We start from the raw sequence: 27331 nt of genomic DNA on the forward strand, positions 1-27331 counted from the left end.
ATTTCTTTCCCACTCGCCCCACACAATCCTTGCTTCTACAAATCTCGCGTTATTAGGGTTACAGTTAGCCTGACTCTTGCTAACAGATACTGTCTGCATTGAAATCCCTTTCAAATCCCTGTCAGTTCTTTCTCTACTTCCACAATGTTAATTGGAGTTGATTTATAGGATTATAAAGCTTTAAGACTGATCAGTATTTAGAGGAACTATGTAGTAGACATGAGTGAGACAAACTGAAATGCAAGAAACTGTGGGCTGAGGCCTGCAAGACTTTAGCTTGGCTATTTTAGGCCTTGGGACAAGAAATGATGGTGCAAGTCAATGACCAAGAAATAACCCAAAAGACTATCGGAGAGACGTACCAGCTGGTCATACTGTGAAAGTATAGCTGGGAAGATTACATTTACATTATAAAATGCTGTAAGGACAAATATTGTCTCTAGCACCTGCCTTAACCGCAAGATAAATGTGGCATGTCAATGTTAACAAGAACCTACCCAGCCTACAGAATTTGGGGTCCCTTGTGTTTCCAGGGGACAAAGGCCAATAAGAAAGAGAGGGTTGACACTTCCATGTCCATGCGCAGAATGTACGTATAGACAGACTCAAAGGATAAGGAAGGGTGCCCAGAACAGGACAATTGAGCTTCCTCTGGGAAACTCCAGCAGGAACCACACCCGTCTTGATGATCAATCCATAAGAGGACCAACAGCCTCCAGTACCATCTAGGGGGATGTGAGTACGTCTGTAGGTATAATGGGTACATTGTACTTATCTCTAGGAATTGTCTAGGCTGTGACATTTATAACTTTGTTGGCAACTTTAATAAAACTACTAAAAGATAGACACTTAGTCGAAACAATAGTAAAGAATAAAATTGTCAGACACATAGGTTCCTTAGTGGACCATCAAGCAGGATAGGCAGAGCTGACACCAGATTGTCTGGGGTGTCATCCAGAAGCATAGCACAAGTTTGAACTACAGACAGTATAGAGCCAATACTTATAACTTTAAATACAAAAATGATACACACATAAAGATATCATAATTATAACCAGAAAATCATAACCTTTCCATAGACACCTTACATGACAACCTTTGTACAATGTTTGCTGCAAATATATAACAGTGGTTGCAACAATGATCTATACGGTCACAGGTTATGAACAGGGGCTCTTGCGGTGTGAAAACTGTTTCTCTGGAGTCTGGACCTTGGCTGTAGCTTGACCAAGAAATGTGGATCTTGACAAATAATAATTGGCTACCCCTGCTCCCCTCAGGCAGGGAGAGACAGTCAGGGGATCTCCCGCATCCCTCAGGCTGGGGGGAGACAGGCAGGGCAGCGTCGATGCTCCCCTCAGACAGGGAGAGACAGTCAGGGGATCTCCTGCATCCCTCAGGCTGGGGGGAGACAGGCAGGGGACAGTCCATGCTCCCCTCAGTCGGAAGGGAGAGAGTGAGGCTACCATCCATGCTCCCCTCAGGCCAGGGGGGACAGGCAGGGGAGCACCCACACTTTCCTCAGGTGGGGGGAGAGAGAGTCAGAGGAGCGCCTGTGATCCTCTCAGTCAGTGGGGAAAGTGAGGGGATCGCCCGCATGTCCCTGAGTCGAGTGAGACAAACAGGCACGCCCGCACTCCCCTCAGGTGGGGAGGAGACAGAGAGGGGATCGCCCCCGCTCCCCTCAGGCAGTGGGTAGATAGTGAGGGGATCAACAGCACTCCCTTCAGGTGGGGGGGAGACAGTAAGGGTATCACCTGTGCTCCCCTCAGGCAGGGGGAGGGGGGAGTGAGGGGACTCCCTATGCTCCCATCTGTTGTTGGAGGGAGAGTGAGAGGAGCACCCACTCTCCCCTCAGTTGCGGGACAGAGTCAGAGAAGCACCCACACTACCCTCAGGTTGCGGGGAAGAGAGTGGGGGGACGAGGGGGAGAGTCAGGGAAGTGCCTGCACTCTCCTCAGGCGCAAGAGAGAGACTGAGGGACCCCCCCCGCTTTCCTCAGGTGAGGGGGAGACAGTGAGGGTACCACCCTCGCTCCCCTCAGGCAGGGGAAGACAGAGGGGCTCTCCCACGCTTCCCTGAGTCGGGAGTGAGGCAAACAGGAGTGCCCGTGCTCCCCTCAGGCAGGGGGAGACAGTGAGTGCATTGCCCGCATTCCCCAGAGGCTGGGGGAGTCAGTCAGGGGATCGCCTGTGCTCCCCTCAGGCCTGGGGAGGGAGTCCGGGGAACGCCCGCGCTCCCTCAGGCAGGGGTGCATCTAATACTTGTCTTTGTATGTGGAGCCACCATGGTCAGTTGGGCAGTTGAACACAAGGGTGAACTGCTAGGTATGCCCGCCAAGTTGGGGAACCAGGAAAAGTCATTTCAAAATTAAATGGGGGTGTTTAAAGGGGACAGACGGGTGTGTAGCTTCTGGTCTGTGTGATCCTTGGACAGTAGAATTTAAAATTGTGACCTGAGTGGTCACCATTGCAGAGAATGGGACATTGTGGACAGCTGCTGGAGGACTGCTAGGGTAAACCCAGGCCATGCAGTGTCTACACTTGCACTGCATCGATGTCAGTAGGTTCACCAGGGCTCTGTGCTATTGGAAGAAGTGGTTTTACTGCAATACTTGTAACCGGTCTTACATTGGCTGGAGAACAATGTGAGGTTAGACACTTGCATGATTGTAAGTCGCCTTCCAGGGACCTATTGACCTCTTTGTAGTGTAGACCAGGCCTCAGTAAAGCTAAATCACTAATCTGGGTTAAGTATCAGGGCGTAGCCATGTTAGTCTGTGTCGACAAAAAATTCAGTTTTGTAAACTGGGTTAGATGGTGGTGTGGCGAACTGGGAATGTTCTTAATGTTTTCTCTGAATATGGTGTTGGTGCCTCAGTGTCCCCTATGCAGTTCTTAAGTATCCAGATGGTGGAATCAGGGTATATGGTTGCTACAGAGCAAAGGGCCAGTGCACCTAAATGCCTGGCACTCTGTCTCCTAGCAACTGATGGCCTGGGCCCCTCCTCTGCAAAGGTGCCAACTGAAGGTGTTGGAGACAAAGAGGTCAGGTGACCTCCTGGCCCGGGAAAGGAACTGAGCAGGTACCTGGGAAGGGTGTGTTTAGTTTTCTCGGGTTTCTGGAGGATCAAGCAAAGGTAGTTGTTTGTCAAGGGTGTGTGTTTAGTTTTCTCGGGTAACACAGACCTTATTGTACTGTTAACCACAAGGCAGAAGGGTTACATACAGAGGGGGGACAGCTTGTATTCAAATTAGGCAAACTTGACTCTTCATTAGAAGCACAGGTCACATCCTCATTGGTCCATGTCAGCTTGTAAAGTACTAACCAGGCGCTGAACCGCCCATCGGGAACTGAATAAAAGCAGCTGGACTTCGCTTCCCAAGCGCAGTCACCCACAGACCGTGGCAATATCAGGGAACAAGGCTGTAGCTGTTGAAGCACCTGGAAGCGAACTGAAGTTTCTGGCTATCTCACAAAATTGGTCACTGAGCTGCCCAGGTGAGCTGGAGAGTCCCTCTTCCCCTTTCCCCAGCTGGTCAGTAGCTTTGTACCTGCCTTTCCTTTCAGCCAAGCGAGGACATGAGCCTCCTGATGTAAACCCTTCCCAGAGGACGTGCACTGAGCTAGCAACTCAGTGAGGGTGCAACTCACCCCAGTGCCATGAGCCAGCAACAGAGCCAGGCTCCAGCTGAGTCCTCAAACGAGGATGGCAGTGGGACTGCAATGGTGATTGGGCATCTGCCCAAGGGAATTTCTCTCTAAGTAGGGTGACCAGGCCTCCCATTTTTAAAGGGACAGTCCCATATTTAAGCCCTCCTGCAGGTGTCTTGACTTTTTCTTTAAAAATGGACAAATTGTCCCATATTTTCTGTCTCCTCCCCTCCCCCATCAGTACTGGGAGGTCCTGCTGCTTGCCAGCTGCCCGCCCACCAGCGGTGAGTGTGAGGGGGTCCAGTGGTTGACGACGGGGGTGGGTGTGCAAGGCTAGTGGCGGGGCGAAGATGTAGCGAATGGGGCCAGCCACTCCCCCACTGGTCCATCAGCGCAGCCCCTGCTGCATGCCAGCTCTCGGCCAGCAGGGCCCCAGCCACCATCCCATTTCTGGCCAGCACTGGCCGCGTGCTACGAGCTGCAGAGGCTGGTGTGTGGGGGCAGGCCCCAGACGGTGGCTGGCCATGTGTCTCCTCTGCTGCCCAGCCATCGGCCCTTTACGTGCTCCCCCTCTCACTCTCCTCTCCCTGCCTTGCCCCTTCACCCCTGCAGCCCCGCTGCTCCTCCATATCCCACCCGGTGGGGCGCGTCTCACTCATAGCACTGTGCAGAGAACCAGCCCCCGGTCGGAGCACTCAGCTCACCAGCCGCCTGGCTGGCAGGCTCCTTCCTTCCCCCACTGCCTATGGCTGGGCCGGTCCCCTGCGAAAGCCCAAGACCCTCTGCCCCAGAGCACTGGCCAGGAGAAACCGAGCCCTGCATGTGCCAAAGCCCCGCACACAGCGCCGGCATGGGGCAGCCTCTCTGCCCCTCAGCTAAGCTGTGGAGTGGCCCGGGGTGGGAGCTATTTCTGGCCTGTTCACGCCCCAAACCTGCAGGCTCCATAGCAGCCCCCAGGGCAGGAGCTTAGCACCATCTTCATCCCCCACAGCCCCACCCTTGGTCCTGCCCAGGGAGCGCGGAGCTGCTCCATCCCCTAGGCACCCTCCTCTGCTGAGCCACCTCTCTGGCCAGGTTCGCTGAATCCCCTGCAATCAGGTTCCCTGGGCCCTGGTGCACAATGCATCCTTCGGTCTTAACTCCTTCCTGCCTGCGCTGGAGGCAGCTGGGTTATGGTGGCGGCCTGGTTATGTCAGTGGCCAGCAGCTGTCTGGAGGTGTTAGCTGCCTTTTGACAGCCCAGGCAGGAAGGGACAAGCTGCTTCCAGTCACAGGTCAGTAGGGGTAGGGAAGGGATGAGCTCTGCAAAGACATGGGCCAGGCCTCACGTTGTGGCTGGAAGCAGCTCCCATCCCTTCCCTCCCGCACAGTGCCAAAAGGCTGCTGCTGGCAACCTTCTGGTGGGAACCCTGGCAAAAATCTGGGGAGGGGGTCATGTGACCCTGTGTGGGGCCCCCCCACACACACACATGTTGCCTCGGGAAGACTCTGCGCCAGGTACCAGGAGAGGCAGGTCTGTCCTGGGGGGGGCAGAGAGCATGGGGGGCAGAGAGTGCCAGGCAGGGAGTGTTGGGTTGGTCAGTCACCCCCCCACCCCCATTTTGTGAGAGAGGTGTATGGGAGTGTGGGTGTGTCATCTCTCCGTGTGTGTGTATGTGGGGATTGCCGGGGGGGTGTCACCCCTCCCTGTGTAAACCCTAAAGCCTTAAAGATCAGAAGGTAAACAGAAAGAATCCAACTACAGAGGGACTCAGTCAACCTGATGTTAATTTGAATGTTTGTACTGCATCGTTCTAACCTGTAAGGGATTAAGAAGCTCAAATAACCTAGTTGACACCTGACCAGAAGGACCAACGAGGAAAAAAAATTCTTCCAAATCTGAAGGGGAGGATTTGTTTGTGTCTCTCTCTTTGTTCCCTCTCCGGACGGAAGGAGAGACCCAGCAGGTACAACATCTCCTGAAAATATACCTGGAATAATAGATCTAAAACCACAGAAATTGTAAGTAGGCAAGGAAATGCACTAGATTATCTTTTGTTTTAGCTTGTGAATTTTCCTATGCTACAGAGGTAGTTTTATTCCTGTTTTTGCAACTGTGAAGCTAAGCCAGAGGGGAATCCTCTGTATTTTAAATCTTTTATTTACCCTGTAAAGTTACCCTCCATCCTGATTTTGCTGTGCAGTGAGATGGTGTAGCTCCCGCCGCCCCGGATGGGGAAGAGCCCATACCAAGGCCGGAGTGGGCGGAGCTAGGGAGCTCTGAGCCCGCCCCTCAGAGGGTCAGGTGATGACCCAGAACTATAAAGGCCGGCCCTCGGAGCTCAGTAGGAGCCCAGCCGCTGGAGCGAGCAGACATCCCTAGCAGAGCCCGCGACGGGGAAACCCCCACGGCCCCAGGTGGCTGCCCAGGTTGGCCGGACCTGCCCGGCGCCCGCTACCCGGAGGAGTTGCCGGACCTGCCCGGCGCCCGCTACCCGGAGGAGTTGCCGGACCTGCCCGGCGCCCGCTACCCGGAGGAGTTGCCGGACCTGCCCGGCGCCCGCTATCCGGAGGAGTTGCCGGGCCTGCCCGGCGCCCGCTATCCGGAGGAGTTGCCGGGCCTGCCCGGCGCCCGCTATCCGGAGGAGTTGCCGGACCTGCCCGGCGCCCGCTATCCGGAGGAGTTGCCGGACCAGCCCGGCGCCCGCTACCCGGAGGAGTTGCCGGACCAGCCCGGCGCCCGCTACCCGGAGGAGTTGCCGGACCAGCCCGGCGCCCGCTACCCGGAGGAGTTGCCGGACCTGCCCGGCACCCGCTACCCGGAGGAGTTGCCGGACCTGCCCGGCGCCCGCTACCCGGAGAAGCTGCCAGGCCTGCCCCGCGCCCGCTATCCGGAGGAGTTGCCGGACCTGCCAATCAACCCCTGCCCCGATGAACCCATGCTCCTGGATCCCCCAGAGGCCAACCCCAGGACCCAGGTAGGTCCCGAGGGGGAGTACGGAAGTAGCCCGGCGGCAGCCGACCCCAGTCTGGCTGCAGCACGACCAGAGCCCATGTCGGTGTGTTGCAGCCAGGATCCCCACTGACTAAGCAGGGGGTCTTTGGCCGCTGCTAGGGCCCCGGGCTGGAACACAGTGGAGTGGGAGGGCCTGCGTCCCCCCTGCCACCCAACTCCTGGGTGGCAGACTCCCCCTCGCCCCGGCCTGAGGAGGCTGGAGCCTGTTGTTACTGCTCAGCCCTGCCCGAGGGCCTGAGCCCCCTGACTCAGCATTTGTTGCCCTGCCCTGACCTAGGGCCTGGGCTTAATACCGTGTACTACTATTGCTCAGCCCTGACAGAGCCCGAACCCAGACTTAGCGGTGTTGCCCCGCCCTGAGCCAGGGCCGGGCTAACCGCATTTCGGCTGGCTACAGCAAGGGCTATCGAGGGGAGACCCCCGGGCCGGACTAATTCCCCAGAACCAATGGGGTGTAGTGAGCCAGTGTGGATCCCCACCGCCCCGGAGAGGGTCGAGCCCTGGCAAACTATTGTACATGCAGATATGATTCTTTTACTTTTTCTTTATAAATAAAGTTCTTCTTTTAAGAACCTGATTGATTTTTCAGTGTCCTAAAGACAAAGAGTCTGGCCTGTGCTCACATTGCTAACCAATGGGTTGGTATATTATTCTCAAGCCCCCCAGGAAAGGGGGTGAACGGGTTTGGGGGGATATTTTGGCTGGGGGGATATTTTGGGGGGATAGGGATTCCAAGTGACCCTTCCCTGAATTTTTGTGTAAACCACTTGGTGGTGGCAGCAATACTGTCCAAGGACAAGGAAAGGAATTTGTGCATTGGGGAAGTTTTAACCTAAACTGGTAAAATATAAGCTTAGCTGGTCTTTCATGAGGGTCCCCACATCTGTACCCCAGAGTTCAGAGTGGGTGGGGGACCCTGACATGGTGGTAGAATGGGATCATTTTGAACCAGAAACACAGACCTCGGGGTTTTAAAAGGACACTCTTTTTTTAAGCTGAGAGTAGCTGAAGTTTGTTTTTTTTCCTTTGCCTGAAGGCAGAGTAGTTAAGCTACAGCAAGAAAATTCACAAGCTAAAACAAAAGATAACCTAACACATTTCCTTGCCTACTTACAATTTCTGTGGTTTTAGATCTATTATTCCAGGTATATTTTCAGGAGATGTTGTACCTGCTGGGTCTCTCCTTCCATCCGGAGAGGGAAACAACAAAGAGAGAGACACAAACAAATCTTCTCCTCCTGCCACTACCAGATTTGAAAGTATCTTCTTTCCTCATTGATCCTTCTGGTCAGGTGCCAACTAGGTTATTTGAATTTCTTAACCCCTTATAGGTAAAGCGATTCAGTACAGCTGCCAAGGAGGGATTGTATGCTACCCTTCTCTCTATGTTTATGACAGTACCCAAACAACCTTAACTCTGCCCTGCCACAAACTCTTCCAACTTCCCATACAGTTAAAACTCACTGCAATCTTGTGCCTGGGCTACATTTGAATAGTCTAGTATATGATTAATTATAGCTTGTTCCCGTTATTCTTCATTGCAAAAATGTTCTTTGTCAGCATAATTCTGCCCTACCATGGTGCCATGCAAACCCATACCTTTATGATTAAGACAATTTAATGGGTGGGAGCCCAGATAACATTAAATTGATTGTTAAAAACATATTAATTTTTTTTCTTATTTTTTCCTCACAGACAACTACAAGCTAGAGTTAAGATTATTTGGGCGCCTTAACTGTGCATTTTCATACCTTAACATGTGTGAATCTTTTTTATATTTAACCCTAGCTGTGAATTTCCTGGGTTTTTAAGGCTTGTTTTTTGGATCATCATAACAGCTCTGTAATGTACTTTACCTAAATGACTGATATGTGATCTCAACCTTAACTAAAGTACCTGTGATTCTACTAACAGGTGAATTTCCAGATGAACCAAAAATAATTTGATAAAGTTTCTCAATTCTAACTTTCTAATAATCTTTGGCTGAGCTGTCACTGACCATCCCATAATTTGATTGGCATACAAAGCCTGATTTCCAGATGGATAAAGACCTGTATTAAAGGTGTGACGGGATCCCCAGGGTGCAGCCTACGACTGTGGGACCACTGTGCCCCTGAACTCTCTCGAGCCTGGGCTGTCTCTCACAATGCCTTGCTAGTGACCAGCAGCAAACCCCTCCAGATACTGTTATCACTCAGCACAACCACATGTGGGGATCCCACACCCAGCTAGATTGCATGAATGCTCCCAGAGCCACTCATGATTCACACAGAGAAAGGCACCAGCCAAATACCCCCAGCACTGTACCTCAGGAATATACCATCTTGCACTGCTCAAGGTGGGCAGTGCAGATTTATTAATTGGTTCTCCACTTCATCAATGGAGAGTGGACATACACTAGCCTTTGCAAAAGCTGAGCAGATTTACCACACACTTCAAGCAAACTCACTGGTGAAGATAAACAGTAAAACAAATTTATTGACTACAAAAGATAGATTTTAAGTGATAGGCAAAAAGTCAGAGTTAATTACTGAAAGAAATAAAATATAAGCACACAGTCTAAACCCTCAGCCCTATTAGACCGGGCAGCAACTAGATTAAGCAGTTTTTCTCACCCCAGTGGATATTGCAGTCCTTAATATACAGGTTTGTCCCTTAAATCTGGGCCAGTCTCCTCTGTTGGAGTCTTCAGTCTTCTTCTCAGTGTCGTTGTTGTTTGCAGCATGGGTGGGGGCAAGAGAAAGGCCCCGTATGGGCCACCCGTGTTCGGTTTCATACCCTCAGTCCATGTGCTTGGAAAACACAAGTCCAGGCATGTCTGGGCGCATTGCTAAGGGCTTGGCTACACTGGAGAGTTGCAGCGCTGGTGGTGGCTTTACAGCGCTGCAACTCACTCACCTTCCACACTTGCAAGGCACATACGGTGCTGTATCTCCCTGGCTACAGCGCTGGCTGTACTCCACCTCAGCCTGGGGAATAACGACTGAAGCGCTGGTGCTGCAGCGCTGGAGTGCCAGTGTAAACAGTGATTAATCTTACTATGCTGTAACTGACCTCCGGAATTTTCCCATAATGCTTTTAACTAAATAACTCTCTTTGTTTTGTTATGATGCCTCTCTTTGTTTTGTTGTGAACTCGGGGCTCCTGCAGCTGCTTATCTAAAAACAAACACAGCTACTGTTTGCTGTGAATGAGGCAGGCAGGGGGCTGAATGTCCACAGCCTAGTGTTTGCTTGAGGAGAGAAACAGCACGGCGGGGTGGGAGGGGGCAGAGAGTCCGTCGGAGCAGCTGCTTATCTGGTCTGCAGGCTATTTGCATTTAAGAGTGAATGAGGGGTTGGGGAAGTGGTCAGAATTTGCAAGGCAGGGAGCTGACAGTGTCGGCTCCAATAATCCCCTCTCTCTCTCTCTCCCCCCTATGCTCCCTGTCACACTCCACCCCACCCCCCTCTTTTGAAAAGCACGTTGCAGCCACTTGAACGCTGGGATAGCTGCCCATAATGCACCACTCCCAACACCGCTGCAAATGCTGCAAATGTGGCCACACTGCAGCGCTGGTAGCTGTCAGTGTGGCCACACACCAGCGCTTTCCCTACACAGCCGTACAAAGACAGCTGTAACTCCCAGTGCTGCACACCTGCAAGTGTAGCCAAGCCCTAAGTCTCCAGGCAAGGTTGAGCAATTCCCCTGGTGTGGCCTCATGCAGGTGAGTCATTGCATTGTAGCTCCCTTGCTGGACAATGGTTGTTGATGGGTTGATTGATACCACGACTAGGTGTTGGCTTCTTCCTTTGCAGTTGCTTCTGGGGAGCTAATATCTGGCTGGTTCCCCAATTTACAGCATATTTTAGTGACCACCCTACAACACAATTCTCATAACTTCATATGCATCAATGATACACATCTATGGACAGAGAAATGACTTTCAGCAGATCACAACATTTCTCCTGATACTTTACAAGGCATGCTTTATATGTAAGCTCACAATTATATAAAAATGAGGAATATGGGGGTTCCAGGATGCTCCCCCAAGGTATAGAATGTCACAAAAGGATCTAGCCACCCTGAAACAGGTTCACTGATTCAGGATGGTCTAGTAGGCAGAAGAAGGGAATAGACTTTAGTGGACCATGGTTCTATTCACAGGTCTGCTCTTTACCTGCTTCAGGAGCTCAGACAAGTTGCTGGTTCCCTGTGCCTCAGTTTCCCTCTCTGTAAAATGAGGATCATTGGTTGTGTGAGGTGCTCATCTGAAACTTGCTATGGCCATAGGTTTTTTTTCTAATAGAACATTCATGTGATCTCCTATGCTGACAGTGCAAGGATGGAGTTTCTTTGGCATCTGTTCATGATGATCGGGATCCTTGCAAGGACTGGGATGTCTCAGGGCTGCACCCCACCACCAGGGGGTAAGGAGCTGGCACAACTTGAATGGAAACTTCTTCTCTTTTATTTCATACCTAGGGCCCTACCAAATTTACGGTCCATTTTGGTCAATTTCAAGGTCACAGGTCAATTTTAAAAATCATAAATTTCATGATTTCAGATATTTTCATCAGAAATTTCATGGTGTTGTAATTGCAGAGGTCCTGACGCAAATGGGATTTGTGGACGGGTCGCAAGGTTATTGTAGGGCAGGTTGCGGTACTACTGCCTTTACTTCTGCAGTGCTGCTGGCGGCGGCACTATCAGAGCTGGGTGGCTGGAGAGCGTCAGCTGCAGGCTGGGAGCCCAGCTCTTAAGGCAGAACTTCTACCAGGAGCAGCACAGAAGTAAGGATGCCATGGGATGATATTGCCACCCATATTTCGGTGCTGCTGCCTTCAGAGCTGGGCCCTTGGTCAGCAGCCACCACCCTCTGGCCACCCAGCGAAGGCAGCTCTGAAGTGAGGGTGGCAATACTGCGACCCCCCCTAAAATAACCTTGCAACTCCCCTGCAACTCCCTTTTGAGTCAGGACCCCCAATTTGAGAAAAGCTGGTATCCCCCATGAAATCTGTATAGTGTAGGGTAAAACCACACAAAAGACCAGATTTCACCATCCGTGACGCGTTTTGCATAGCCGTGAATTTGGTAGGGTCCTTTTTATACCCCATTCCCTTCTGCCCCAACCTCTGCCTAGTGAGACAGCAGAAACCCTGGGAGACACTTCCCTTCCCACCGCTGACCTGGGCAGAGGCTCCAGCTGGCAGGGGAAGATGGGAGAGACTCCATCTGAACATCCTGCCCCATCCCTGCTTCAGGGACCAGCTCCAGCTGGGTATGGGATGTGGGGAGGCTGGGAGGGGCTCAGCCAGGGCTGAGACCCCAGCACTCACCTGCTGTCACTCCTGTCCCCTGGGGCCATGGCTCCCACTATGAACCTGGCTCTCATGCAGTGGCTGGTTTGTGCCACTGCCGGGAAGCGGCTCTGGCTCCATGTGGGACAAAGGGCATCTAGACCCCCCCAGTGAAGGGCACGTCCCACCTCCCCTCTTCTCGCCCTCTGATTCCAGGTCCGAACTTGGCGCTGGGGCGCCCGGCCACTCAGTCCTCCATATATGAAGATGTGACTGGAAAAGCCGTGGCTGGAAAGGCCGTGGATGGAAAACGCGATGGGAAGTGGGTACAAGGCTCCTGCAGCCACACCCAGCTCGACACAGAACCGTGGTGGACCGTGGACTTGGGCAGTCGTCAGTCTGTCTCCGCAGTGATCGTGAAGAACAGGGAAGACGAATGCTGTGGGGAGAGAATCAGAGGGGCCCAGATCCGCGTAGGAGACTCCCTGGCTGACCATGGCAAGCAGAACCCCATGTGAGTTGCTTCCCCATCCTATGGAGTGAAACGACTCCTCCCAGCTCAGAAGCAGCGGTATCATTGCCAGCCAGGGCCAGGGCGAGGTCTCTTCCCCTCGGAGCTGCCTGGGGCTGGGGGTGCTGTGCTGCTGGTCCTCCCAGCTCCTGGTTGAATGGAACTGCCTGTCACTGAGCACAGCGACTCCTCCAGGGCAATCCAGGGTAGAGCTGATCCCTCCAGACTCCTGTGTGTTCTTCCTCTCTCCTTACAGCTGCTCCTCCCATAGAATCATCACATTCATGGCAATAGGATCTGATTTTTCCAAGACCCATAGACTTCTGAGTCCAGGCACGACCTTTCCCATCATCTACTTCAGTGGTTCTCAACCTGTGGGCTGCTTGTGACCCAGTCAGCTCAGAGCTGCGGCCCAGGTGACATCCTTAGGGTGAGGCAGGAGGGGTATGTGCCCTTGGTGCAGAGCCAGCAGGGGGATGCAAAAATGGGGCAGTGGAGGATCCAGCCCAGCAGCAGTTCCCACCCCCCAGCAGCATTGGCAGGAGGCCAGGATGCTTAGCACCCCTGCAAACCACAGGATTACGGGTCCAGTGGTCCCAGCTGGAGCAGGCTCCCTGGCAATAGGACCATAACAGCAGGAGCGCAGGGCGGTCTGCACGGCTGAGCTACCTGCAGCTGAGGGAGGAGACCAGCGGGTACAGGGAGGGGGTACAGGGCACTAGGGCCACATGGGGAGGGAGTACAAGGGTCTGGGTGAGGAAGACATGCAGAGAGCTAGGGTTGTGGGGAAGGGGGTGCAGCCGGGGCATGGGGCACAGACTCTAGGTGTGGGGACTGGTGGCTGGATGCAGTCCCTGGATGTGGGGCTAGGTACTGGGACAGTCACTTGATTGGGGGTTGAGTGCTGGGGGGTGCTGGGAGCAGTCCCTAGGTGGGGCGCTGGATGCTGGTGGGGGCAGACGGACGCCACAGCCACACTCTCCGTGCGCTCAGCCGCACCTCCAGCAGCAGTGTTGAAGGGAGGGTCACAATACACCATGCCACCCTTACAGTAAATTAATTCATTTTAACAGTTAATGTTTTGACTTATTTTGCTAATTTAAAATGCTCTTGGTAGACATTTGCCAGTCTTGAAATGAAAGGTGCTACATCGATTGAATCATATTGCTGTCATATAACAAATACTAAACCTTAGTTCTTTCGTAGATGTCCAGGTAGCAAATACATTGTGTGGATGCGACCCACATAACACATAGAGAGCTGCATATGTGGCCCACAATGGCAGATAGGTTGAGAACCACTGATCTATCACCCAGGCCAGAGAACCTCATGCAGCGATTCTGACTGAGCCCATCATTTCTGTGTAATCTGCTCCAGCGAATAGCTCCCCTGTGAACTGCAATCCTCAGGAGCTTCCCCGGTGATCTGTGCATCCTGACTGAGCCCTCATAATCCTTCATTAGACCCTGGTGTTCCTTAGCTAATTGGCAGCTGCCCAGCACCTGGGGAATTAACTGCTCACAGGTGGGTCTGGTTTGGCTTTCTCCTTAGGGAAGCCTGTCACGGGGACACCGACTTCCTCAGGGGCCTGCTACCCTGTGACTGTCTGAAGACTGTTACCATGTCCCCCATCGGCTCTCTCTTCTGTAGACTAAATACACCCAGTTCTGTCAACCTTTCCCTAGGGGTTGGGTTGTCTAAACTTCTCATCATTTATGTTGCTCCCCTCTGAACTCTTTCCACTCTTTCCACATCTTTCTTAAAGTGTGATGTAAAAAACTGGACATTGTTTTCCAGCTAAGGTTTCACCAATGCCGAGTAAAGTGGGCCAATTACCTTCCACGTCTTAAAACATCCCAGAGTGGCATTTGCCTTTTTCACAACAGCATCACACTGTTGACTCAGATTCAATTTGTGATCCACTATAACCTAAGATCCTTTTCCGCAGAGCTACTGCCTCACCAGTCATTCCCCATTTTGTAGTTGGGCATTTGATTTTTCTTTCCTAAGTGCAGTACCTTCACAGCATTTCATCTTGTTCATTTCAGACCAATTTTCCAAATTGTCAGTCATTTTAAATTCTAATCACTTCCTCCAAAGAGGTCTCAACTGTACTGAGCCGGCATCACCCCCAAATTTTATTAGTGTACTTTCCACTCTATCATCCAAGTCATTAATTAGATGGATGATGGATTATCCCATTCCTTCAACAGATGTATTTTCAGCTAGTGCTAACTTGAGTCCTGAGTTTATCTGTTTCTATGGCTTCTCACATGAGTAGTGACTCTAATCCTGGATTTACAAGTCATTAATGAAAAAATTGAATAGTACCAGACCCAGGATGGATCCATGGGGAACTGCACAAGATCCATCCTCCCAGGTTGACAGTGAACTAACGATAACCAGTCTTTGAGTATGTTTTCTCAACCAGTTGTGTACCGGCCTAATGGTAATTTCATCTAGACCATATTTCCCTAGTTTGCTCATGAGAGTGTCATGTGCGACTGTGTCACAAGCCTCACAAAAGTGCAGATCTATCACATATATTGCTTCCACCTCATCCATATGGCCAGTCAAAGAAGGAAATGAGATTGGTTTGGCATGATTAGTTCTTCACAAATCCACGTTGGCTACATAAGAACAACGTGGGTCAGACCAAAGTTCCATCTAGCCCAGTATCCTGTCTTCCAACAGTGGCCAATGCCAGGTGGGAATGAACAGAACTGGGTAATTATTGAGTGATCCATCTCCTGTTCACCAGTCCCAGCATTTGGCAGTCACAGGTCTGGGGACACCGAGAGCATGAGGTTGCATCCCTGGCCATCTTGGCTAATAGCCATTGATGGACCCTGTCCTCCATGAACTTATCTAGATCTTTTTTGAACCCAGTTATAATTTAACTAGGCTATTGCATATCACCTTATTAGTCCCTAAGGTGCTTACAAATTGATTGTTTGATCATTTGTTCCAGTTTCTTTCCAGGTATCAAAGTTGGGCTGATTGCTCTAGACTTCCCCACGTCCTCTTTGTTCCCCTTTTCCATTCTCCTGGGATCTCACCCGTCTTCCATGAGTTCTCAAACAAAATTGTTCATGGACCTGAGAAAGTTCAGCTAGCTCCTTAGGAACTCTAGGGTGAATTTCATCAGGCCCTTTGTCTTCTTGGCTTCTGCTCTGTTTTTAGCTGCGGGACGATCACTGACACCAGACCAGGATCCGTCAGCACCATCTGCTGCAACGGGCTGGAGGGCCGCTACGTCACCGTCGTCATACCGGGAAGGGCGGAGTATCTCACCTTGTGTGAGGTCGAGGTCCTAGCTCAGGGCTGCACCCCACCACCTGGGGGTAAGGAGCTGGCACAACAGGAATAGAAACTTGTTTCCCTTTATAGAATCCTAGCGTTGGAAGGGCCCTCAGGAGGTATCTAGTCCAACCTGCTGCTCAAAGCAGGACCAATCCCCAGACAGACTTTTACCCCAGTTCCCTAAATGGCCCCCTCAAGGATTGAGCTCACAACCCTGGGTTTAGCAGGCCACTGCTCAAACCACTGAGCTATCCCTCCCCCATTCCCTTATAGCCCATTCTCTTCTGCCCCAACCTCTGCCTAGTGAGAGAGCAGAAACTCTGGGAGACTCTTCCCTTCCCACCACTGACCTGGGCAGGGGCTCCAGCTGGCAGGAGCAGACTGTGGAGGCTCCATCTGAAAATCATGCCCCATCCCTGCCTTGGGGAGCAGATCCAGCTGGGTATGGGATGAGATATGAGACCCCAGCATCGACCTGCTGTCACTCCCATCCCTGGGGGCCATGCCTCCCACTATGAACCTGGCTCTCATGCAGTGGCTGCTTTGTGACACTGCCGGGAAGCGGCTCTGGCTCTGTGTGGGACAAAGGGCATCTAGAGCCCCCCCAGTGAAGGGCACGTCCCACCTCCCCTCTTCTCGCCCTCTGATTCCAGCTCAGAACTTGGCGCTGGGGCGCCCGGCCACTCAGTCCTCCATATATGAAGATGTGACTGGAAAAGCCGTGGCTGGAAAGGCCGTGGATGGAAAACGCGATGGGAAGTGGGTACAAGGCTCCTGCAGCCACACCCAGCTCGACACAGAGCCGTGGTGGAACGTGGACTTGGGCAGTCGTCAGTCTGTCTCTGCGGTGATCGTGAAGAACAGGGAAGACGAATGCTGTGGAGAGAGAATCAGAGGGGCCCAGATCCATGTGGGAGACTCCCTGGCTGACCATGGCAAGCAGAACCCCATGTGAGTTGCTTCCCCTTTCTCTGGAGTGAGACAACTCCTCCCAGCTCAGACACAGGGGTTATATTGCTATTCACCCTAAGTTCTGAAGGACTCTTGAAGCCACTGGCAATAATATTTGCAAATTCATGGATGACAGGAGAGGTTCTGGAAGACCTAGGGAGGGCTAGCGTAGTGCCCATCTTGGGAAAAGGGGGAGCTGGGGAACTACAGACCAGTCACCCTGACCTCAATACCTGGGTAGCTACTTGAACAATTGTATAACAATTCAATTTGTAAATACCTGGAGGTTGAAGGGATGATCACGAGCAGCCAGCATGGATTTACTAAAAACAAATCATGCCAAACCAGCCTGATTTCCTTCTTTGACAAGGTAACTGGCTTGGTGGATAGAGGAATGCGGTGCATACAATATACCTGGACTTCAGTAAGCCTTTTGGCACAGTCCCACACGACATTCTCATAGTTAAGCTGGAGAAATGCAGGCTTGGTGGAACTACCATTAAGTGGATACAGAATTTGTTAAACAACCACAAACAAAGAGTAACTATTAATGGGATGATGTCAGACTGTAAGGAGATCTCAAGTGGGGTTCCACAGGGATCTGTTCTGGAGCCAGTGTTATTTAGCATCTTTATTAATTATCTGGATATATCCATATCCATATCCACAGAGCATACTGATCACATTTGCAGATGACACAAAGCTGGGTGGGTTGCCACTACTTTGGAGGATGGAGCTAAAATTCAAAGGGATCCTGACAAATTGGAGAACTGGGATATAGACAAGAAAATGAAATTCAACAAAGACAAATGTGAGGTGCTGCACTTAGGGAAGAAAAACCAAATGCTCAAATACAGAACGGGGGAAAACTGGCTTGGCAGCAGCACTGCTGAGAAGGATCTGGGGGTTGTGGTGGATCACAGCCTCAACATGAGCCAGCAATGAGATGCTGTTGCAAAAAAAGCAAATGCAATTCTGGGTTGTATTATCAGAGGCACAGCGTGCACGTCACGGGAGGTGACAGTACCGCTCTACTCGGCGCTGGTTAGGCCTCAGCTGGAGAACTGTGCCCAGTTTTGGTCACCGCCATATAGAGAAACTGGAAAGGATCCAGAGGCGAGCAACAAAGATGATCAAAGGGCTGGAACACAAGCCAGATGAGCAAAGGCTGAAGGAACTGAGCATGTTTAGTTTGGAAGAGAGGAGATTAAGGGGGACATGATAGCGGTCTTCAAATACTTGAAAGCCTGCCATAAAAAAATGGAGAAAAGATGTTCTCTCTTGCCACAGAGGACAGGACAAGAGGTGATGAGTTTAAGCTACAGCAGAGCAGATTTAGATTAAATCTCAGGAAAAACTTCCTAACTGTAAGAACAGTAGGACAGCGGAACAGACACCTAGGGAGGTCATGGAAGCTCCTTCACTGGGGGGGGGGGGGGTTCAAAAGGAGGCTGGAGCCATCTGTCTGGCTCAGACACAACAAATCCTGCATCTTGGCAGGGGTTAGACTAGATGTCCCTTGCAGTCCCTTCAAAGCCTATGGTTCGATTCTATGGCTGCCAGCCAGGTTAAGGCTGTAGTCCCCTCCCCTTGGAGTTCCCTGGGGCTGGGAGCACGGTGCTGGCGGTGCTCTCAGCCCGTGGATGGAAGGGAACCACATGTCACTGAGCACAGCGACCCCTGCAGGGCAAGGCAGGGTAGAGCCGATCTCTCTCCTGCCCCCGTGTGTTCTCTCTCTGTCCTCGCAGCTCCTGCCCAGGTAGAATCATCTCATGCAAGAAACAGGAACTGATTTTTCTGACATCCATGGAGTTCTGAGGCCAGACGAAACCTTTCCAATCATCTAGTCTGACCTCCTGTATCACACAGGCCAGAGAAACTAACACGGTGATTCTGCACTGATCCCATAATTTCTGTGTGATGTGTGGTGTATCTTTTAGACAGACATCCAGTCTTGATCTAAAGGCTCCAAGGGAAGGAGAATCCATTGTGTCCTTCATTAATATTCTCCAGCGGTTAATAGCCCTCACTGATAAATGTGTGTACCTTATATGTATTCTAAACTCGGTTGTGATGGGGACTCAGGCAGGCATGTTTCTTACAGTGTTCCATTTGCTCCACCGAGACACAGAAATGGAGGGTGGGAAGAGATCTCAAAGGTCATCTACTCCATCCCCCCACTCTCACCAGTTTTTCCACATCTATCTTAAAGTGCAGTGCCCAGGACTGGACGCAGTTCTCCAGCTGAGGCCTCACCAGCACCGAATAAAGTGGGACAGTTACCCCCCCATTTTACATACAACACTCCGAATCGATCCCAGAATGACATTCGCCTTTTTTGCAACATCACACTGTCAATTCATATTCATACTTAGGCCATCCTTGGCAGGGGCTTGGTCAACCTGTTCTTCAAAACCTCCAATGATGGGATGCCACAATCTCCCTTGGTAACTTATACCAGTATTTAACTATCCTTCTGGTTCAAAAGCTTTTCTCTATGTCTAAACTAAATCTCAATTTCTCCAAGTCCATATACAGGCAATTAGTTCTTGTACTGCCCTTGATTTGGCAATTGATCTTTGATTATCAGCAGGTAAGTATGCCCAGTGGTCTGTGATGGGATGTTAAATGGGTGGGATCTGAGTTACTACAGAGAATTCTTTCCTGGGTGCTGGCTGGTGAGTCTTGCCCACATGCTCAGGGTTTAACTGATCGCCATATTTGGGGTCGGGAAGGAATTTTCCTCCAGGGCAGATTGGCAGAGGCCCTGGGGGGTTTTCGCCTTCCTCTGCAGCATGGGGCATGGGTCACTTGCTGGGGGATTCTCTGCAGTTTGAGGTCTTCAAACCACAATTTGAGGACTTCAGTAACTCAGACATAGGTTAGGGGTTTGTTATTGAAGTGGATGGGTGAGATTCTGTGGCCTGCATTGTGCAGGCAATCAGACTAGATGATCATAATGGTCCCTTCTGACCTTAAAGTCTATGAGTCTATGGACATGGATAACAGGTGATTACAGTCCTCTTTGTAACAACCTAACACTGACTTTTGGAGCGCCCCTGCTGGCCCAGAGCAGAATAGTGGTGGGGTCCCTGCCTCAGTTTCCCCATATGGGATTTCAGGGAGATCAATGAGGCTTTGATGCAGTGAACAGTTCCCCTTCAGGGGTACAATTGATTTAACCCAAGGTCAAAATGAGGTACACAAGCAAGCTTTTATCCCCACACATCCTAGATCAGGGAGGAGGGGAATAAAGGATTTGCCCCACTTGACTCCATCCTTCTCCTCTGTCCAGGTTCCTTACTAGCAAGGCCCTGTCATCCTGGGGCCTCCCTATGGAGTTGGGCCTCCTGCCATCACCTGGGAAATGTTCCCGCTCTGGACTCAGATCCCCTGCAGAGGTCAAAGCACTGCAGCTCTTTTGCACAGCAGTTTGTAGTTCCACTGCGATCTGGAGCACCTGCCATTGTCTGGAAAGGTCCTTTCTCTGGGACCAGCTCTCCCTCCGCACTTGGCTTCCTCTGTGATCTGTGTGTCCTGACTGAGCCCTCATAACCCTTTGTTAGGCCCAGGATTTCCTTAGCTAATTGATGGACGCCCAGCCACATAGGGAATTAACTGCTCACAGGGGGATCTGGGTTAGCTCCTTCTCCTTAGCGGAGCCTGTCACGGGGAGGCTGGGTGCCTGACCTCCTCAGGGATCTGCTACCCTGGGACCTGTTTGAAGACTATCATGTCCCCCATCAGCCATCTCTTCCCTAGACTAAACACACCCCATTCTTTCACCCTCCTGAGAGGTAGGGTGACCAGAGAGCAAGTGTGAAAAATCGGGATGGGGGTGGGGGTAATAGGAGCCTTTATAAGAAAAAGACCCAAAAATCAGGACTGTCCCTATAAAATCAGGACATCTGGTCACCCTACTGAGAGGTCAGGTTGTCTAAATAAGGGTTTCTCAACCCAGGGATTGGGACCCAAAATTGGGTCATCAGAATGTTTCAAAGGGTCATGTGCAGCTCCTGTGGCTCCTGTCCCATGGGGCTGGCTGGGCTCGTCTCCCTGCTCCAGGCACTGCAACCTCTGGGGTCCGTCCTAGGTGCGGTACTTGGCGCTCGTCTTTATTGAATTTTATCTTGTTGATTTCAGACCAGTTCTCCAATTTGTCAAGGTCATTTTGAATTCAAATCCTTTTCCCAAAAGCATTTGCAACCTCTCCCAGCTCAGTGTCACCTGTACATTTTATAAGTGTATTCTCCACTCCATCATCCAAGTCATTAATAAAAATATTGACTGGTACCCAAAACAGGACAGGCCTCTACTGGACCCCCCTAGATACGTCCCCTCAAAACAACAGGGAACCATTGATACTACTCTTTGAGTATGGTTTTTCAGCAAATTGTGCAGCCACCTTATAGTAATGTCATCTAGACAGTATTTCCCGAGTTTGCTGATGAGACTGCATCAAAAGCCTCATTAATCTCCAGATATATCACATCTACCATTTCCCCTTCATCTACTGGACGGCTGACAAAGAAGGAAATTAGATTGTTTCGTATTTGCTCTTGACAAATCCATGTTGGCTATTACTTATCTGCTTATTATCCTCTAGGTTTGAACAAATTGATTGTTTGATCATTTGTTCCAGGTATTGAAGTCGGGCTGATTGGTCTAGAATTCCCCACATCCTCTTTGTTCCCCTTTTTAAAGATAACGACTATGTTTGCCCTTCTCCAGTCTTCTGGGACCTCGGGCATCCTCCATGAGTTCCCAAACAAATTATTAATGTTTCTGAGATTGCTTCAGCTATTCTTTAGTACTCTAGAGTGAATTTCATCAGGCCCTACCAACTTTAATAGATCTGCCTTGCTGCGGTCTCCAGTGCTGTGTGCTCAGAGTAACAAGCTCACCAACCCTGCTTCTGACTCCCCTGTGCTCCCTAATCGCAGCCTCTCACTCTGGTCTTCTGTTCTCTGCAGCTGCGGGACCATCACCGATACCAGACCAGGATCCGTCAGCACCATCTGCTGCAACGGGCTGGAGGGCCGCTACGTCACCATCGTCATCCCGGGCAGGGCGGAGTATCTCACCCTGTGTGAGGTCGAGGTCATAGCTCAGGGATGCACCCCACCACCCGGGGGTAAGGAGCTGGCACAATGTGAATGGAAACTACTTCCCTTTTATTTTCTACCCCATTTCCTTCTGCCTCAGCTACTGCCTAGTGAGACAGCAGAAACCCTGGGACACTCTTCCCTTCCCACCACTGGCCTGGGCAGGGGCTCCAGCTGGCAGAGGCAGATGGGGGAGGCTCCATCTGAACATCCTGCCCCATCCCTGCCTTGGGGAGCAGCTCCAGCTGGGTATGGGACATGGGGGGCTACAAGAGGATATGACTGGGCTGAGACCCCATCACTGAGCTGCTGTCACTCCTGTCCCCTGGGGCCATGGCTCCCACTATGAACCTGGCTCTCATGCAGTGGCCGGTTTGTGTCACTGCCGGGAAGTGGCTCTGGCTCCATGTGGGACAAAGGGTGTCTAGACCCCCCCAGTGAAGGGCACGTCCCACCTCCCCTCTTCTCGCCCTCTGATTCCAGCTCGGAACTTGGCACTGGGGCGCCCGGCCACTCAGTCCTCCATATATGAAGATGTGACTGGAAAAGCCGTGGCTGGAAAGGCCGTGGATGGAAAACGCGATGGGAAGTGGGTACAAGGCTCCTGCAGCCACACCCAGCTCGACACAGAGCCGTGGTGGAACGTGGACTTGGGCAGTCGTCAGTCTGTCTCTGCGGTGATCGTGAAGAACCGGGAAGACGAATGCTGTGGGGAGAGAATCAGAGGGGCCCAGATCCGTGTAGGAGACTCCCTGGCTGACCATGGCAAGCAGAACCCCATGTGAGTTGCTTCCCCTTTCTCTGGAGTGAGACGACTCCTCCCAGCTCAGACCCAGGGGTATCATTGTCCGCTCGGACCAGGGCTTGGTCTCTTCCCCTCGGAGCTCCCTGTGCTCTCAGCTCCTGGCTGGAAGGGAACCCCATGTCACTGAGCACAGCGACCCATGCAGGGCAATCCAGGGGAGAGCCGATCCCTCAAGGCCCCCCTGCGTGTTCTCTCTCTGCCCTCACAGCTCCTGCCCAAGTAGGATTATCACATCCAAGGCAACAGGAACAGATTTTTCTGAAATCCATAGATTTCTAATGCCAAGAGTGACCTTTCTGATCATCTAGTCTGACTTCCTGTACCACACGGGCCAGAAAATCTCTCACAGCGATTCTGCACTGAGCCCACAATTTCCCTGTGAGCTGCCACGTATCTATTAGACAGACGTCCGGTTTTGATTTAAAGACTCCAAGGAAAGGAGACTCTACTGTGCTCCCCAGCAATATGCTCCAGTGGTAAATGGCCATCGCCGATAAAAACATGAACCTTATGTCTAGTCTGAATTGGGTTGTGATGGGGACGAGAACAGGCAGGGTCTCTCTCAGTGTTCCAGTCACACCATACAGATACCCAGAGATGTAGGGCAGGAAGGGATCTCAAGAGCATATCTAGTGCATCACCCCATGCTGAGGCAGGGCCAAATATACCTAGACCATCTAACCTCTTCCTAAATCCCTCCAGTGATGGGGATCCCACAACCTCCCTTGATAACCAATTCCAATACTGAACTATCCTTATAGCCAGAAAGATTTTCCTAATATCCAACCTAAATCATCCTTGTTCCATACTAAGCCGATTATTTCTTGTCCTACACTGGGTGGACAATTGATCACTGATCTCTTTGTAACAACTTGTTCTGGTGGGTACACACGTGTGGCGCACCACTTGCTGGCCCGGTGCAGAACTGTCGTTGTGTCCCTGCCTCAGTTTCCCACTGTGGGCTTTCCGTGAGTTCAGTGAGGCTGTTATATGGAGTACAGTGTCCCTTCAGGGTCTGATTTATTTAACCAAAGGCTAAATCATAGTACACAAGCCAGCCTTCACCCCAGCATCCTAGCTTGGGTTTGGGGAAGGCGAGTTAATCTTAGTGTGTCTGCCCCACCAGAGACGGAGTCCATCTATCTTCTCCATCAGGCTCCTTACTAGTAAGGCCCACTTGACCCATGATCCCCCTCTGGAGTCAGGCCTCCTGCCCAAAGCTGGGAACGGTTCCCTCTCTGGGCTCAGGGCCCCTGCAGAGGTCAAAGCACTGCAGCTCGTCTCCAGAGCAGCATGTCGTTACTCTGTGATCTGGAGCACCTGCCATTGCCTGGGAACAGGGTTTTTCGCTGGGACCAGCTCCCCGCTAGGTGCTTGGCACTCGTAGCTCTCCCCTTTTGGAACCTCTTCCCTCCAGGCCACTTTTCCTAGGTTCCCTTTCCTGGGGAGTCCCTAACTAGCCCCCCTGAGAGAGAACTGCAATCCTCAGCAGCTTCCTCTGTGATCTGTGCGTCCTGACTGAGCCCTCACAGACCTTTATTAGTGCCGGGTGTTCTTTAGCTAATTGCCTGGTGTGCTGCCACCTAGGGAATTAACTGCTCACAGGGGGATCTGGGTTGGCTCCTTCTCCTTAGCAGAGCCTGTCACAGGGAGGCTGGGTGCCTGACCTCCTCAGGGGCCTGCTACCGGTCTGAAGACTGTTATCGCGTCCCCCATCGGCCTTCTCTTCTCTAGACTAAACACACCCAGGTCTTTCAGCCTTTCCTCAGAGGTCAGGGTATCATTTTGGTTGCTGCCCATTAGACTCTCTCCAATTTTTCCACCACACCTTTCTTAAAGTGCAGTTCCGAAAGCTGGACACTGTGCCCAGCTGAGACCTCCTCAGTGCTAAGTAAAGTGGGCCAATTACCGCCCGTGTCTTACATACAACACTTCTGTGAATACATCCCAGAGTGACACCTGCCCTTTTCACAACAGCGTCACACTATGGACTCAGATTCAATTTGTGATCCACTATAACTGAAGATCCTTTTCCGCAGTGCTACGGCCTCACCAGTTGCTCCCCATGTTGTAGTTGGGCATTTTCTTTCCTAGGTGCAGTACCTTGCACTTGTGTTTATTGAATTTCATCTTCTAAATTCAGGCCAATTCTTCACGTTATCAAGATCATTATGAATTCTAATCCTTTCCCCCAGCAACCCCTCCCAGCTTGGTATCACCTGTAAATTTTACAATAACTCCTTGCTTAATGTTATAGTTCTGTTCTTGAAAAATGCTACTTTAAGCGAAACGATGTTAAGCGAATCCAATTTCCCCATGAGAATTAATGTTAATAAGGGGGGTTAGGTTCCAGGGAAATTTTTTTCACCAGACAAAAGACAGTATAAGTTTTAAACAAACAATTGAATACTGTACACAGCAATGATGATTGTGAAGCTTGGTTGAGGTGGTGAAGTCAGAGGGTGGAAGAGGGAGGGCTTTTTCCCAGGGAATGCCTTACTGCTAAATGATGAACTAGCACTTGGCTGAGCCCTCAAAGGTTAACACATTGTTGTTAATATTGCCTCACACGCTACAAGGCAGCATGAATGGAGGGAGGGGACACCGCATGGCAGAGAGAGAGACACACACATGGTGTGTGTGAGAGAGACGCACTTTGCACCTTTAAGTACGCTGATCCCCTCTAAGTACTTTGCCTTTTTAAGTAGATCAGCAAGTTGAGACAGCAGCTGCTGCCAGCAAGCTCCCTCCATCCTGAGCCCTGTCGTGTGTCGTTCCCCGCCCACTCTGTGGAGATGCGGGCAGGAGCGGGGGGAGGGGGACACCCTGATATTAACACCCGTTTCCCCCACACGCACACACAGCAAGCAGGAGGCTCCCTGGAGCAGCTCCCAGGCAGAGGGCAGGAGCAGCACAGGGCAGTGGGGGGCAGACAGCTGAACTGCCTGGCAACTAGGCGGCTGCCACACAGGGAACTTAGGGGATCAGGGAGCTGATGGATGGGAGGCTGCTGGTCCATCCTGGTTCCAAGCCCCCACCAGCTAGCTCCAACGGGCTGCTCTTTCTGCAAGCAGTGGACAAAGCAGGCGGCTGCCAAACAGCGTTATAAGGGAGCGTTGCACAACTTTAAACGAGCATGTTCCCTAATTGATCAGTGACATAACAACGTTAACCAGGATGACTTTAAGTGAGGAGTTACTGTATAAGTGCACTCTACGCTCCATCATCCAAGTCATTAATGAAAACCGACCAGTACCCGATGCAGAACAGACCCCTACAGGACCCCCCTAGATATGTCCCCTCAATTTGACCATAAAACTATTGCTAACTACTCCCTGTGTATGGTTTTTCAACCAGTTGTGCAACCACCTAATAGTCATTTCATCTACACAATATTTCCCTAGTTTGCTTATGCAAATGTCATGTGGGACTATGTCAAAAGCCTGACTAAAATCAAGACCTATCACACCTACTGCTTCCCCCCATCCATTAGGCTGGTTCGTCTGTCAAAGCAGGAAATTAGATTGGTTTGGGATGATTTGCTCTCAGTAAGGCTACAATTTAGTCAGGGAGGTCACAGCAGCCACCACACCTCCTTGACTTCTTGAGCTTCAAGAGGAGGAGTTGCCCTGCAACTGGGGCTGGCTGGAACCAGGACCCCCCCACCAAGGGCTGCATACGGGGCCATGCGCTCCAGCCTCGCGGTGTCCAGGGCTTGGCGGGGGCTGCAGTTGGGGCCGCACACTCCTGTCCTGCAGCTGGGCCAGCTCTGAAGCAGGGGCTGTGTGCCCCCATGGCTGTGCCCCCACCCCGCTGTGGTCACTGGAGTCGGGGCTGTGCCTCCAGGCATGGTGGGAGGCTCAGCCCGACAGTCCCCCCTCCCCATGAGACTCCATTCCTCCCCCTACCTAGCCCTGCCCCCGCTTATTTATAGTCAAGTAATGGACAAGTCTCCGGCTTCTGAATTTTTGTTTATTCCCCATGACCTGCTCCTGACTTTTACTAAAAATAACCATGAAAAAATCTTAGCCTTAGCTAGAAGGTGCTTACAGGTGGATTGTTTGAGTTCCAGTATCTTCCGAGGTATCTGAAGTTGGGCTGATTGATCTAGAATTTGCCACGTCCTCTTTGTTCCCCTTTTTAAATATATGTACACCCCTCCCTCGATAGAACGCTGTCCTCGGAGCCAAAAAATCTTACCGCGTTATAGGTGAAACTGCGTTATATTGAACTTGCTTTGATCCACCGGAGTGCGCAGCCCCGTCCCCCCGGAGCGCTGCTTTACCCCGTTATATCCGCATTCATGTTATATCGGGTCGCGTTATATCAGGGTAGAGGTGTACTATATTTGCCCTTCTCCAGTCCTCTGGGACATCACCTGTCCTCCACGAGTTGGCAAACAAACCATTAATGGTGCTGAGAGAGGTTCAGCTAGATCCTTAGGTACTCTACAGTGAATTTCATAAGGCCGTGTTGACTTGAATACATCTATCTTAGTTGGCCTTTTTGGCTTCTGCTCTGTTTTTAGCTGCGGGACGATCACCGACACCAGACCAGGATCCGTCAGCACCATCTGCTGCAACGGGCTGGAGGGCCGCTACGTCACCATCGTCATCCCGGGCAGGGCGGAGTATCTCACCCTGTGTGAGGTCGAGGTCATAGCTCAGGGCTGTGCTCCACCACCAGGGGGTAAGGAGCTGGCACAATGTGAATGGAAATTTTTTTATGT

The 27331-nt window shown here is 51.4% G+C and overlaps 1 protein-coding gene across 1 annotated transcript in view; it reads left to right on the forward strand.

The window, feature by feature from the left end:
• Positions 1 to 27331, forward strand: part of LOC120397343 — a 63075-nt gene that overhangs the window by 29705 nt on the left and 6039 nt on the right. Inside the window, exons 7-14 of the mRNA XM_039523036.1 lie at positions 6458 to 6610; positions 10937 to 11057; positions 12144 to 12441; positions 15622 to 15782; positions 16395 to 16692; positions 21666 to 21826; positions 22281 to 22578; positions 27131 to 27291. Of these exons, the coding sequence (XP_039378970.1) occupies positions 6458 to 6610; positions 10937 to 11057; positions 12144 to 12441; positions 15622 to 15782; positions 16395 to 16692; positions 21666 to 21826; positions 22281 to 22578; positions 27131 to 27291 (1651 nt within the window). The remainder of the gene's footprint in view (positions 1 to 6457; positions 6611 to 10936; positions 11058 to 12143; positions 12442 to 15621; positions 15783 to 16394; positions 16693 to 21665; positions 21827 to 22280; positions 22579 to 27130; positions 27292 to 27331) is intronic.

This window comes from Mauremys reevesii, linkage group 2 (assembly GCF_016161935.1).
Source record: "Mauremys reevesii isolate NIE-2019 linkage group 2, ASM1616193v1, whole genome shotgun sequence".
Classification (NCBI taxonomy): Eukaryota; Metazoa; Chordata; order Testudines; family Geoemydidae; genus Mauremys; species Mauremys reevesii.